The 15,801-nt window shown below is 43.2% G+C and overlaps 1 protein-coding gene across 2 annotated transcripts; it reads left to right on the plus strand.

Moving 5' to 3' along the window:
- The first annotated feature begins 3,355 nt into the window (after window positions 1–3,355).
- On the plus strand, window positions 3,356–14,718 carry bmf2 (BCL2 modifying factor 2). Of its 2 annotated transcripts, none has more exons than XM_034527525.1 (4): window positions 3,356–3,516; window positions 5,947–6,198; window positions 7,517–7,734; window positions 10,666–14,718. In XM_034527525.1, the coding sequence occupies exons 2-4, from the start codon at window positions 5,970–5,972 to the stop codon at window positions 10,780–10,782; spliced, it is 564 nt and encodes a 187-aa protein (XP_034383416.1). In that variant the 5' UTR covers window positions 3,356–3,516; window positions 5,947–5,969; the 3' UTR covers window positions 10,783–14,718. The 2 variants fall into 2 exon arrangements, with proteins under 2 accessions (XP_034383416.1, XP_034383417.1); XM_034527526.1 differs by lacking the exon at window positions 3,356–3,516 and adding an exon at window positions 3,653–3,970.
- The last annotated feature ends 1,083 nt before the right edge of the window (window positions 14,719–15,801 follow it).

Raw genomic sequence — 15,801 nt, forward strand, 5'->3', positions numbered from 1 at the left:
GTGAGAGCCACGCTCATTGGCTGAGCCCCTGCTGTACCTGTGGTTTAAATCGAGAGGTGTTGACAGAATAGACAGAAGGAGGCGGACAGAGGTTTCCAATAACCTGTGAAAACTTGCCATCGCTGTCACCTAATTTCACAATCAATTTATGTGAAAAACACCCTGCCAAAACAGAGATTCGGGGAGATAATTAAATGGCACGGGGATAGAAACCATAACATTTTGATGCGAAAGTGCACAGAGTAGAAGCACAAACACTGACGGAGTTGTTTGAGTGCAGAACGGATTGAAGATTGAAGACAAAGCGTCTGGACGTCAGGCACCATTAGGGAAAAAGCCACAAAGCAAATTGTATCATTATGCAGTGAACTTTGAAATATTTCAACATCCAGAGCCTTATCACCTCTTCTGGCAGCACGTAGTCAGAAATAACTCACTGAGGATCATTCTTGACTTCCTCGCTGGGGAAAATTGCTCGAATAAAAATGGGCTGGGACACGTTGTCTGCCACTGCACCTGACACATTAGAGGTACTGGAAGTTTCAGTTTAGATGACAAGTTCTTAGTTCAGCGTCAACACAAAAGGCTGTTTTCCCCTCTTCAAAGCGGTTGAAGCAGCACGGATTGAAAGTAAAAGAATGCAAATGACTTAAAAAACTGTGGATGAGATTGCACAATGCATGACGTTTGTGTTTCTGAATCTCTTGCATTGACAGCGCATCGTGTTATGTTCTCTGCCAAAACAGAGGAGAAGAAGAAATATGATTTGCAACACAAATGTGGTTAACAGCTCTGTGTTCAAACGAACTACAAGACTTCACCAAACTGCAGTTTAACTGATGAAAAACTGCGGTTTACCCCAGAGTCCATTGACAGGGGGATAAGTGAATGTGATTGAAACGCACTATTCTTGGAGCTATTGTTTGGGAGCATTAATTAGTTATTGATGAAGGGAACTCGGGGGAGAAAAAAAGCGATGAACTGCTAATCAGCGATTCGATTGTTTTATCTTTTGTTTCTTTGTTTTTCTAATACAGCACACAGTGGACTAATTAATTTTTGAAACGTTCCACCTTTGACGAGGTGTTTTAAATGACCACATCAATCGGTTGCAAAACCGATGTTTTAAACTTTTTAATTACAGTTTTTCTTTTCAGACAGCTTCAGATCCAGCTGTGTTACTCTTAAAAAATAGGGTCTTTAATGAGGATTTCTTTTCACATTACACAGCTGTGTCCTTCTTATCATAAATATCTAAACAGATGAAACAGTATAGTATTTGCTGCCAACGTAAAGCATCTCCAGGAGTCTTCATGTTACAGCTTTGAAATACAAATACCATCACGGTTTAAATATTATATAATTGCAGTTGAAAAAGTAACAATATTTATACAAGCAATGATTCAGTAGGGTTACGTTTCTATTTTTAGTCTGTATTGTTGATGCAACATGCAAATTGGATTTAACACTTGTTAGGGTGTGGAGATTTAGCAAAATAGCAGAAAATGTTGTTGTTTTTGTTCATTCCTAGGCATGCAATGCTTGAAATTTCAGCAAAAACAACCACCATCTGATCGCTTCTTCCAAAATGTTGGGTGGGGTCCCTCTCGCTGCAGGATTGGAGTTGGAGGGGGTTGGTGTGGATGGGGGGTTGGGAGCCGTGAGGCGGCAGCTTAAACATGGCTGAGCAGGGGTTGTTTGCTGGTCTGCCAGTAAACTGAGCATGGGAATGTTGTCAAAAGTTGAGAAAATCACACTTCACACGTAACCAGCTGTACAATGAAGGAGCAGGACCGTGTGAAAACACAACATCCTGCAGAGGCTGACCAACGTGCAACGCAAAAGCAACACCATCTGCTTTCATCCAGAAATTGTCTCCTGGGAAACATCCGACTCACGCGAAATAGTCTCACTTTCCTTGACTGGCTGTTTTGCACTCAGTAACCCTTTTTTGCAGATAAGGCTTGATTTCACTGTTCTTTCTCTTTCCTTCTATTTTGAGTGATGCCATGGGTAGGCGTGTCCCCACCCTGCAATGAGGGTCACCAGCCACGGCTGCTGTTTAGTCCACTGTCACAGTGCATCCATCAGACATCATGTTCAACAATGGATGCCCTCAGGGGCTGAACTGAAAATGGCTCTACGCTTATATCAATACATTGTTGTCACGCCATTACCAAGCCATGGTGCATTTATGAATCCTACTATATTATGCTATGTTACGTTTTGTTATGTTGTGTTGCGTTGTGCTGTGTTGTGTTATCCTATGCTAAGCTTTGTTATGTTGTGCATTTAAACTTGACATAAATAAAAGTATGACTGCATGTACTACCTGCAAGATGTATTAACTATGTATCAAAAGTAAAAGCACTAACTGTGCACCTGTGAAGAGGGTTATATCAGTGATACAATCGGAATACAGCGTTTTCATTTTCATGGTTGGTGAAAGTGGAGATCATTTTAACTAAATATATTATATATGTTAACACTAAAGTGAAGTACATCAACATTGCACTTAAACACAGCATATGTCTCTCAAATAATGTTTACATGACACATGTTTAGACATAAAAAAACATGGAATATCATGCTATATAATGGGGCACTGACATGCATGTATGACGATGAAATTGTTACTCTATTTGTTGCCATGACAGTAGGCGACACAGCTCATCATCACGCCGACCACAGCGGTAACTGGGTGGTTACAATCACTCCATCCAGCAGCAGCTCCCAATCAGCTGAGCAGAGCGCTAAAAGCAGTCACATGCCTTATCTGGGTTTATGTTTTTTCCCCTCCACGTGTCAAGATACACGGAGCAGAAGGCGGGACCAAAACAAACCATCTGATTGGTCCGCTGCTGGTCGCGAGGAGGACCGTTTTCTTAAAGAGACAGACACGATTTCTTGTTCGCCTCTAAAAAAACAACAAAAACAATACAGCACGAGCTCAACATGTAATGCATAGACCAGTTAAAATACGTAGCAACTTCTGATGTATATGTATTTTTAATGCTGCAGTTATTAAGCACAAACACCCAAATAGAGAATGGATGACATTAACCCATTATGAGGTGGGGTCGTAGGTAAATAAATGTACTAGACGACATTTAGTATACATTTGAGGCACTCGGGCTCAAATTACTACCATGTGATACATGTAGGGAGACGCATAGCGAGTTAGGCTACAGCAAATGTACATTTTGCATACAAAAGATAGCTCACGTGCTAATGTGAGCTTTGTAATCCCCTCGGTGTGTGCATTTGCATAACACAGTGTAGCGGACTCGGTCCCACCCTCCACATCATTAAGAAGGGGCGGTTCCCAGCCATCGGGGCGGACCGCTTCGTTCACACAGGGCAAAAAAAACAACCCCCGCTCGAGTCAGCAAACATGTACGAGTGGCTGTAATGCAAAGAGGGATACAAGTCGCATCAACACAGTCCGTGGAAAACAAGGTTAACGCCAGGTTGTCAAGATACCACCGGTCACAACGGAAAGCGCGTTTGCTGGCGGTGAGTGTAAACCGTCGTTTATTTCCAATGGCGCGCGCGCGCTTCGTTTGTTTACGGGGATTTGTCAACAAATGTGCGGGGGTCGGCTCGGGCATGCCCGGGCAGAGAACTCGGGGGGGGGGGGGTTGAGCGGACTTATCGGAGCTTCGGCATAATGAAGGGAGCTTGTTAATAGACGCATTTCTGACCCCCGTTTTTCACTTCAACGAGGCATTTTTTTCCTTTTCTTCTTCTTCTCTTTCTTTCCTCCTCTTGTTTCAACGGACGAAGTGAATTTTACGATGAAGTGGCCGGTTTCTGTCCGTCCCCTCCTGGCGGCGCGTGGAGCTCTCAAGCGTCCCGGGTGATGTCGCTCCCGATCTTTGGGACCCGGTCGTTGGTGTGTAGCCGCGTGTCATGACACCGTTGTACAGAGTATTAACTCAGAAGCGGAGCCGCGGTCTTTAATTCACGGGTTGGTGAATATAATCTCTATCTCTCTCTCTCTCTCTCTCTCTGTCTCTGTTGTATATCAGAGGTGTTGGTTTTGGGGAAAGAGTTGTCAGAGAAGAGAAAGTGTCATCGCCGGATAATGGGAGCTACACTGTTACCAGTTTTGTTGTTTTGTTTTTGGAGCGAAAAAGTTTTATTCCACAATTCCGACTGGTTTAAATGCATTGAGTGTCAACATCCTGTTTCGACCGGTTTCGTAACAATATTGCGGCCTGTCAAATTCGTGAATGCTGTGGTGTCCACAGCGATCGGACTCCGCGGGTGAGCTCCGCGGTGAGCTGCACCGGTGCATCGGGCTCCTTGACGCGGGGGAAAGATGCAGCACGTTGCCGGTGGTCCTCCGGAGCCCGCTCAATAAACCGATTTAAAAAAAAAAACACATAAGATGAGACTCGCAGTTAGTAACTTTTTCAAACTGTGTGGAGGACACTTTTGCATCTCTTGTGTGACTTAAACCAACAACACAATTCTCATTCATCTCTAACACATTTATTTAGCTGGCTCTCTGGATAAGGCGAAGTCGTGTTCGTGTCTATTTGTAGCCTGTCAGCAGCACACAGATATCCACGGGATATGCATCGAAGGCAGTGGGATAAATAGCAGCATAACTCACCTTGAGTTCACCCCCACCCTGAGTGGTGCATGGAGGAGAGCCCGGTGCACAGATGGTGCAGCAGAGGGAGCCACTTTCTGCAGCAGCTTTGAGTCTCTGACCAGCATTGTGGTGGCTGCCAGGCCTCCCTGTTGCCCCAGGCGCTGTGTGTAGCTGTGTGTGTTTGTGCATGTGTGCCATGTCGTTCTGTGTCTCCCTGTCTATGTTTGTTTTTCACAATTGTAATCGTGCCAGTCCTCTGTTGACTGCCAGTGGAAATGTAATGACAGTTGCCAATGATTAACAACACAAGTGCATTCATTGATGTCAGTGAAACTTGTGGTTACAGTTGCAGAGAAGCCCTTACTGCTTGCATAGCAATACTTAATGGCCTCGAGGAGAAGTTAATGCACTTCAGGGCTGTTTTAAATTTCCGCAATGCACAACTAATTGGTTTGCAGTGAGAAAATGGACCGTTTCACCATTACACGCCCTGGGAATAATGTAGGCCAGAGGATGCGTGGGTCAATCATATGTTCATTTGTTTACCAAAAGAAACGGACAGTCCGGATTCAGAGACTTGCATCTTACACTATAATAACGAGGCCTGGATAATTGGATAAGATGGTGGTTTTCCACAGTTCAAAATGCAGTTTCCTCATTTGACTCCATATGATATGACATCAGGCACAGGGACACTCTCAAAGAAAAATACGAAAGGGGGCCGCGTCCAGAATATCCCGTTTCAACTTTTTGCATTTGACAGTCAACCCAGCCAATTTTATCCCCACTCACACCGCAAAAGGAAAGAAAAAAAAACAGACCACCCTTGACGAAAATATGGCAATTTTGCTGGAACAGTTTGATAAAAAAATATTCTGCTGCGAGAGGGTGGCAGATTTGGCGTAGCGTCCCTAGCTGCCTCTACACAGGGTGTTTCCATACGCTCCTGTTGCGACTCATCACTATATTACAAGAGATGATCTTGTGTGTTTACGTTGGCAGATCCATCTGTGCCTCTGAGACGATCCATCGCTGCTTGTTTGTTTTCAGTATTACCGTACAAATCATTATAATGACTAATGGTTTGTTTTCATTTAATGTAGACAGGGTGAGATCAGTTTCTATGTGCCAGAGGGCAAAGTTTCACCTGATAACAGGATGATATTTGGCATATTCTGTTTAGCCTTGAAACAAATCACACCCAAATTACCTGCCAGCTGAAGATCATGAACACATATGAGTCAAACACAGTCACGCAAATACGTTTTTTACATTTACACCACCAAAACACTTGTCATGTCATTCTAAAGTTTCCATCTCGTGGGCCCCTTTCTCCTCTCCAGGGAGTTTACCGCTGAGGCGTCGGATGGATGATGAGGAGGAGGACATGTCACGGCCCATCTCGCAGCTCTGGGGAACGCCCTTTAGGGACCTCAAATACGAAGAACGCGCCACACAGATCGCGGCCGGACAGGCCCTCGCCGCTGTCACTGCTGCCGTGCCCACGCCGCAGAGCCACAACAACAACAACAACAGCATCGGCATCAACACGCTGCCCTGCGGCTTGCACCGGCAGCCTCGCATACCCTTTCACGGTAAGGAGGGGGGAGGTGATGTGAGCCCGCTGGAAGTGATGTGGGCTTTAGACACAGAGTGTTCTAGTGCAACCGTACGTTATTAGTCATTCCTTTTATCCGGCAGGTTACTCATTGGGAACCTTCCTATAAGACCGGAGTGATAGTCTGAGACAAGAGGCGGGTGTTTTCTTTCGTCTGGCGCTGCCAGACAAACAGAAATCAGTTAATAATTATCACTACAAAACAGACAAACTTGAAAAATATCTCCCGGTTCTTGTAACCGGGAGATCACCATGCCCCAATATACGCATGCTGAGAACTTGAGAAACATTCCATTCTAAGAAACGGTTTGTTTACTGTGTATCTTTTCCAATAATATATAAATACATATACTGTTAACTTAAATCTGATAAATTAGACAGTTTGTTTAATGGGATTTTAAATGACCATTTCTTGAAAGAAATTAAAACAGACATCACTAACTTTATACATACGTAAAGGAACATACCGGCACTAATATGACCATCACTTTTAATCCAATATGGTTTTCCCCATCTCTAATCAAATCAGTGTGACGTCACCCTAATTGAATTGAACAAATGTTAAAGTAGAATGTTGTTTGTTGACTCATTGTCATCAACACATAAACACCACTTACTGTTGTCAGTCGTACATTGTAATCTACCCATTAATGGAGGTTATGCACTTGGCCCAGTGCCATTTCTTCTCCCAAATAAAGTCCAGGGCGCTCAGTTTCTTTAAAGTATTATTATGGTTCTCTGTGAGGCAGAATAGCAGGGCACTCTGCACACATGACAACATAGAAACAAAAGTGTTCTCCCTCCCAGTGGCATGACTGCAGAAGTGCATGCTAGAGGCTCTGAGTAAACTCAGTGACGTGAGAGAGAGAACGCAGTTCACAGAGGTTGTTGCTGATTTAATAACACTCTCCCTCTTTCTTGTTTGTGGACTCTTCAGTTGTACTTTGAGTGACAACCTTGTTATTGGTCCATCTGAGCATGTCTGATAAGACCTGTTTATTTCAGAGAGCAATATAAAAGGCAGTGCAAAATAGATGCTCTTTATTTGTGTTTGAGGACCATAATAATAATCAAGATGCATGGGCTTATTTTAAGACTGTCTGCAGAGTTTTTTTCTGAGGTTTTACACCGTCTCATCTAAAATCTAAAAGAAAAACACAATTGGTTTCACTGAACTGCTATCAGTAATGTCTCTTAGCCCTATACTCAACTTGGCTCTCACGCTCACAACAGCTTCTTGGTATTTTAGAGATCCAACAACACAAGTTTTAAGAAGCTTGATGTTTTCCTTTTAGGCAACGCTGGATTACGCTCACATTTCCCCGCTCAGTTTGAGCCCATGGAGGACCGGGGAGAGAGGCAGACTGGAGAGGAGGAGGAAGAGGGCAGAGGGGAGGAAGATGACAGGATGGCAGAGAGGCCCGAGGAGCAGGCAGGGGTGAGCGTCGAGGCGCAAATCGGTCGTAAACTTCGGGAGATCGGAGACAAGTTCCAACAGGATCACGTTGAACTGGTAAGCCTCACTCCCGAACAGCAAAGTGTTTTTTTCTAAATGACTCCCCACGTCACACAGCAGGCCGCAGAGCCCGAATGCACTCTTTAGTGTCAAAGTGGATACAATATGAACACAAGTGGACCAACATGACCTCAAAGAAGAAATGGATATTACATACATGCCTGCTTGTGCTTGATCACGAGACACGACAGCAGCAGCAGGCCTGCACTTAATCTATATCTAAAAAGTTTGTGTTTGAATTTTACTGAACTATGTATGCGGGTCAGCTTTTACTTGTGTGACAATTTGTGGCTCACTCTTGGGTAGAAGGGGGCAGAACATTTTGACCGCTGGATTTGCCACAACCCGCTGCGAATAAAAATAGCTTGTGCGGTGGTTCAACCACTTTCTTGGCCCCACCAATCTAATACAGTATGATTTTATAACTTAGTAACGAATTGCATATGTAGTGAGTCAGTGTCGTGGCTGCCAGGAATACTTTGTGACAGGAGGCGGTTGCGTCCTCCCTGTCGATATCTCAATTCTTATTTTCGGCCCTTTGGTCAAGGTCATGTTTGTTTTCTAGGGTTACAAACCCGACAACAAATGGGTGGAATCCATTCCGTCATCAGTTTGTATGCTCCAGAAGTTTTTCTTAGAAACACCAGAATAATTAACACCCTCCCACTTTTTGACCAATTTCCCTTGCCAGTTATTTAAAAGATAACACCAACTATCTGTTCGCCGCGTGTGTCCTTCGTCGTTATACTGAACATACGTCGTGAAACAATTTGGGACTTTGGAGACGATGTAGGTAAATTGAGCGTGGAGGCTCACTGTTTGCAAAGCCCCCCGAGGGAATAGTTCAGCACACCACGTCGAGCTCCTGATATGTGATTAATTGCGCATATCGAGGAATAAAAACCACATGGAAACATCGCCGGAATTGTGTCACGATCTTTACACACGGCGACATGCTCCGCCGATTATCACTTGTGTGTTTGATAACAGGCCCAGGGGGTTACGTGTGTCAAGTGTTTGTAGAGCAGCCACTGCCCTGACTGAGAGTCCACATAAGTCACACGAATGGGGACGTCGTTAATAAGTACAAATATGCCTGGAGGGTGTCTGTGTCGACAGCGAGGCGTGGTTGATACGTTTTTGAAAAGCACTAAACTAGAGGTTGATAAAAAAAAAAAGACAAAAGGGGAAATAAACCGAATTAGACAGTGAGGGAAAGAAAGTGGCGTACCGTGAGAGATTTTGAGGAAGACCGAGAGAGAGCAGGTCAGATCGACGCGATTGTCACGAACAGGAGTGAGCCGCGTGTCGGTGTCTGGGTAGACTTGGCCGGCTGTTTATACGTCGTCTAAAAATAGACTCTGACTCACGGCTACCCACAATACCTCAGTTGTCCCGCCGACTGCCTCGGTGCGTGCGTCTTTGTGTGTGTTTTGGTTTGTGTGTGCAACTCTGTGACAAAGAGATAAGAGAGACACTTTTTTTGTTGTCTTTGCTGTCTGCACTCAAGTTACTTTTTTATCCTGCCGGATCCGATGCTGCTGTTGTTGTAGGAATATTCCAAAGGGAGAATAATCACACACGATATCCAATCACGTCTTCTGTATTGTGTCTGCAGCTATTGTTAGACTTCTTCACTCGCCTCTCCAAGCAGAAGTAGCATGGCGTGCCCTAATGTGTGGGTTGTTGTTGTGGACGTGAAGTAGATTGTGCTTGTGGTTTTCGAGTCTTAAACGTTAGTTTTGACACCTTTGTTGGCCAATAAAATGCTCATAGTGGCAGGGACATTCATATAAAAAAAGTGAATCCATTCTATTATTGAGTAAACCTGGATGTTTTGAGTTTTCGTCACTGTTTTGGGTGCATTAGCCGACAAAAAAGGAACCAAAATATACAACATTCGCTGCTGCCCACGCGGATGACAGCAGAGAGAGGAGCCTCACGTGGAACAAACCAGGGCACTGTTTAAATAAGCTCAGCAGTGTAGAATTATGGCAATTAAGGACAATTAGGGTTACACTTAGCCGTGCTGGTTCAATTCAGTTCAGTCTGCCAGTTTTATATCAAATAGCCTGTGGCAGGCTCTGATTGCTAGGCTGCTAGAGACCTCGATGGAGCGAGCAGAGAGAGAGGGAGATCGTAACAGGGATGCTTATGCAACGGGCTGCAATATCTGAGCGAGGCGGTTCAGAAAGCCAGTGGGAGCTGTGCAGGATCAGAGATATGGGGGGGGGGGAGGGACATCATTGCAGGCTGCAGCAGGAACCCCTTCATGTGTCTGTAGGCCACGCGGGCTGCACAGCCCCAAAAGAAAAAGAATGACAGAGCTGAGAGAAGGCGGCTCAAAAAGGAGGGAGCAGTTTCTGTTTCCTTTTTGGCTTTGTTTTGATAATTATTCGTCTGACTCCTCTATTACAAGAGAGCTGTGATGAAATAGGCAGCGCGTTCTCTGAAAGCGTTTCACTTTGAGGTTCTTGTTTGTAAGTCAACAAAGTGTGACATTTAATCGGAGGGACTGTCTCAAACCCGAGGGAGGACGATCGGGTGACATTAAGAAGATAAGCGGCAGCCCCCCCCCCCCCCGGGGCTTGTTTTGCGGTTTTTAAGACCGGTCATTTTCAATCCTTTCATCGAGCGACTAAATCAAGTATTACAATGAACTCCCGTCTGGGAACGAGAGTCCCTAAGAAATCCTGATGCTGTATGTTCTGCAGGATGTGCATGTGACGGACGTGTGGGCCAGACACGAGCCGATGTTGTGGAAACATCCAAACGGTTTTGAGCTCACAGGGTTTATACAAGGCTTTACCTCAAAGGCCTGTTGTGATGACATCTGAGACAGTCTGATGAGCATAGTAGTTGGGATTTAGCATGCAACCCCCTGATGCTAACATGCTAATGTATGTTTCTTTTTCTGTATCCTTGCAGTTCATGAGGCATCAGAGACAAAACCTGCCTGCCTGGATGCGCCTTACGGTGGCCCTGTTTGGCTTCCTGTTTCCGAGGGCGGCCCTCTTGCCCCGCCTGAGAGGAGCGCAGAGATGAAGGGGGCTTTCCTGCCGGCCCTCCGACCTCAGCCCTTGTTTTCACCAAACAGGCACAAGGGACCAGACTTTTAAGAGATGGCACTGTAAGATGGAACACGGGTTTGGATTTTGTTTTCCAATTGAACACGAAGATGAGATGAAGAAAACTCTGGTCACCGCTGGACGGAGACTGATTACAATTTCAATTTTTTTTCCTTTTTTTTTTTTTTTCGCCTCTCTAAGAAGAAGCCATTTGAAGAGATATTTTCGAAATATTTGTAAGATGACCTATTTTGTACAGTAAACTGCTCTTTTTATTTGGTATTTCAAGTCTTGACGGACCTCCATCAGTCCAGGGAATGCCTTATTCTCTCCTGCCACAGTACTTTTGCATCAAGGACATCATCAAATAAAAGAGATCCATTTTAAGATTAGGCCACTTTTTGGCGACAAACTGTGGACGTGGACATTTCTGCGCTGAACGTTACTGACTTCAAAACCTTGAGGACTCGAGGCACATTTCTAATTTATTCTCAGACAAACAATAAGCCCTATACTTAGCCTTTAGTGTTCCACACTGGCTAATTTGATGGCGTTGTGGCGGTACTACTGGCGTTGCACCGTCCGTCAGTATAGATATTTTACCAGCTTCCACTGTAGACGTAAGGGCCTTTATATCAACCTGTCTCATCCATCAGACTCTCCATCTTTAGCACCACTCATGACGTTGTTAGAAGTGGCCTAAAGACCCACTGTGTAGATTCAGATCCTGTCGATTTTAAAGGGGAAACGCACGTATACTTGAATGTAGGTGTCCTGAAGATATTCTAATCGAGTGACTTCGATACCTGACATCGTCGTGATTGCTCTTTGACTTTGTGTGTACGTAGGAGTGCGTGCTTACTGTTTCCAAAATCTGCAGTCATTTTGAAACCAAATAAGCACAAAACACATCTCCTTTGTGGGATCACGATCAGGGAACTGGAAAAAACAAAATCACTCGGCTGAAAATCTTCGGATAGATGTCATCGTATTCGAAAGCTTTTTCGGTATTTCTTTCTCTGGCTGGATTGACAATCGCAATTTTTGCCCGTTGCTGCATTGTGTGGGGCCGCCTTTCGCAGCGTTTTTTTAATTTTTTTAAGGGGCCGAGCAATATTCAAGCCAGTGGAAGAAAGTTGAAATCTTAGGGATCTGTTGCATTCGCAATCAAACTGATATCCACAGGAGGACGTTTCCCAAAATATGGCTGTGTTCTCAAATGAAATACACTTCTTTAAATATCTTTTGTTGCAGAAACCTTTCGGGTTAAAGTCGCTGAGATGCATTTTTATTTGATTTCACTCCAGGCGTAAATGTCTCGAGCACTGATTCAATCCCGATGTGCTGATACGTGTACGTGTCAACCTTTCATTCAAGTGCTTTCTTTCACCAAACTGCCAGTGGCGTATTCAGCTTCACTGAGAACTAAGTAAGAACAGCTTCTGTACAGTTCAAAAATAATGTTCTTTTTTTTTTTTTACCAACACACGGACACATTTTGGGTTATCGGAGAAAGTTTATGAACTCCTTTGTGACAACTGCTACGTCAGCATTTTTGCAACGACACGGCCACTATTAATCAATATAAGGTTTATAAAGTAAAAAGTCTCGGAAGGACTTGAAATATGTTTGAAAAAAAAAGAAAAAAAAAAATCCTAATTTGATGTTTTATTTCAGTCTGTTGTAGATTCATAATATGAACTTTTGAAGACACTGATGGGTTTTTTCTTCTTCCTCTTTTATCTTTTCTTCAGGGAGTAGTTAAGAACCATGTTAAATACCCGATGCTTATTTTTGAGTTGTCTTTGCAAATAGTCTGTCTTTTGAACGACGACTTCATGTTTCTAGACGATGCTGCACAAGCAAAAAAGATGTTTCATTCGACTTTTTATGTTTTCCAAAGTCGCGTTCACTCAACGTGGAGGTTCTCCTTTTTTTTTCTTTCTGTGACGACAAATGCTGAACCAAAAGTTTGTTCCCTGCAAACGCTGAACGCTGAGCCACACAGACGAACTCTGGTCTTCGGGCCAAAGCTTCGCCCTCTTTGTCGCCACCGGAAGAAAAAAAAAACGTTGCGCTGAACCACTCCCCATCAATATTGAGAACAAGATTCATTTTGTTTTGTTCCTTCTCGGTAATTTATTCTAATTTATTTTCTGTATATTTGCTCAGTGCTACTGTATAGATGCGATCTCAGTGTGTACAGTCCCCTTTTTCCTTCTCATTGTTGATGCGCATTCAGTTGTGTGTTTGGTGCCTGTGTGTGGGGAGGTTGGACTCAAGCCATGTGCCTCGTGCGCTCTCACAGGATATGGTGCGAGTCTTTACAAATCACGTGAACAACAGACAATCAAATGTACACAACGTGCCTTGTGAGTAACAAGTCCTGCCACATCGTCATCAACGCGTGGCATCATTACCCCAAAGTCACTGGTCACACAGCTCTGGTTTCACTCGGAGCCCTGTGAGAGAACAACAGGCTCTGCTACAGCAGAGTTGGCATAAACAGTGCGGCGTGTTCGTTGTGCCTTGATACAACACCCTCCCCCCCCCCAAAAAAATAAAGAACAAAAAAATAATCTGTTTCACGAGGCACAGGCTCAACCTTTGACATCTCTCAGCACGAACGGCAAGTTTCACCAAGCAAAACCTTCTTAATATCAGAAACGACTGTTTGCAATCAATGTGCACTGTAAAAAAAACAACTCTTTTTTTTTTACCTGTATACTGTATTTTGCGCCTCTCTTTCTACTCCTAAACTTCCCCTCTCGAAAACTCTTTAAGATCTGTAATATGCTGGATCGGCCTAGCTGGTCTGGGTATTTGTGCTTTATTATCTACAACCCAGGAGGGCTTTACGTTTGAAGGAGGAATGAGCCACCATTGGTGCCCAGTATTATCTGTATGTGAGGCGGGTTGAACAGCCACCCAGTCGGTCTGGTGCTGATCTGAGCCTGTCGTTACCAACCACTGTTGCAACCCTGACTCAAAGTGAAACATTTGTTATTCATTCAACCTTCAGTGTCTTTAATATCAAATTTCTTCAATCATTTATTATTATTATTATTTTTATTTTTTTTAAATATCCAAGAAAGAGTGCATCTTTACTGTCAAGTGCTGTGATTTGGTGTTTTTTTTTAATATAAAATACATTTGACATGAATTTGACACAGCTATTGTTGCTATCTTTATAAAAAAACATATTTGGGCTAAGATTTTCCACATCTTTTTTTGTAAGAAGACGATGAACGAACTACAACAACACAACTTTTTTTTTTTTGCTACGATTGCTTTTTTTTTGTTGTGGCATATTTCTTTTTTTTTAATAAATTTGGGATATTGCCAAGTCTGCTGTGTCACTCTCAGTTCAAGGGCTTTTTTCGATATATGTAAATGGAGTAAAAATGCATGTCCAACATTCCTGGGGGAAAAAAAAAAACGGTATCTTAAAAAGGTTTGAATGTAATTTAATGGAGTGAAATCCACGATATCTCTTTTAATACATGAACTGAACAGTGGGACTTAATTCAGACCGCTGCGCTGTGCGCGTGGGGAGTTTGTATCGTCTTCACATTTCTTTCTTTACGTTCAGAGTGGTCTCAAGGATTTCACATTCATGTTTCCCAATGAAGTGAGACCCAGTCCAGATGTAGCAGTTTTCGTTCAAGCATCGTCTGTGTTATCTTTGGGACCGCTCTGTGTTCGGCTGCACAGTTTTCAAACGGCGCAGGAAATGAAGCGATGGAGGGAACGAAGGAGGACGGGGGATGTTTGTTCTTTTTCTAGTGCAATATGCTGTAAATAAGAGCTTGACTCTCGAAATCTTACAATTTCTCTTAATTTCTTCTGTTGTTGAATGGGTACATTGCTGTTTTTTTGTTTTTTTTCATTAAAACTTTATGGACAATTGAAATGGCTTGAGCTTCGTTTCTTCTACTGAACAAAACCTAAACACGTGTTCACAGTTGACTTTAAATAACAGCAAGACAATCACATTGGTAACCCTCCTTGGGATTTCCGTCCGGTCGACACAAACGGTCTGAACTATGAGACATTTGTGAAATCTGTTTTTTTCAGATTGGTTGTTATTTGGATGAAAGTTATGCCTGCAACATTACTGGTTTTTTTACTGGTCTTAGACTGACCTACCCATTCATTTTACACATTAAAGAGAGGAAAGTACCCTGGGTGGTGGTGTGTTTGTGCATGACATCACAGCCTAGTCTCAGAAACCTGGAGTACTCCGATTCACACCGGGATACTGTGGCTTGTAAGAAGCTTATCCAGGTTTCTGCCATGCTTGGAGGTGTGCCTTCAACTCAAGTTACAGTCAGTAAAATCAAAATCAAAAGATGGACAACATAATGATGACTTTTTTTTAAATTAAAGTCTAATACATAGACTGCCTATAAGAAATAGACTCAGTCACTGGTCTGTGGACTTTGGTCATTTTGGATCTTTGCTACCAAAAGTGACACGAGAGGGTGACTGAATAAGACCAGGAGACCAACATGTTACAATAAACATGAAAACACACAGGGAAAGGGTTAAAAGGTGTAAAACCAAAACATGGACAACTCTCATTGTCATATGACCTGTTAATCACAAGGTAGCCACGCCCTAAAGAACACCCTGCTGTATTGTCTATCTTACTCTCAATGGGACCCAGATTTACAATATGAACTAGCAATTGAGAAGAATACTTTAAACTAGCAATTGAGAAGATACACTTGTGTTTTCTATGTCGACTTCTACACAAGACTTGGTTTTGCAACCAGAAGAGATGCAAGAATGAGTCCTAAAACCTGGAAACGAGTCAGCATTTCTGCACTTCCGGCTCCCTCGCCTCAAAGTCACATTTTTTAATGTGTGAAATAAGGCCTAAGGCTGACACATTTAAAAGATTTTAACGTTTGGTTACACGATATATAAAATATGTCAGTGGGTAACACTGGTGAATTTTGAAGCTTTTAAATGTTAAAATAGGCGTGGAAAA

Source organism: Cyclopterus lumpus, chromosome 24, assembly GCF_009769545.1.
Source record: "Cyclopterus lumpus isolate fCycLum1 chromosome 24, fCycLum1.pri, whole genome shotgun sequence".
Classification (NCBI taxonomy): Eukaryota; Metazoa; Chordata; class Actinopteri; order Perciformes; family Cyclopteridae; genus Cyclopterus; species Cyclopterus lumpus.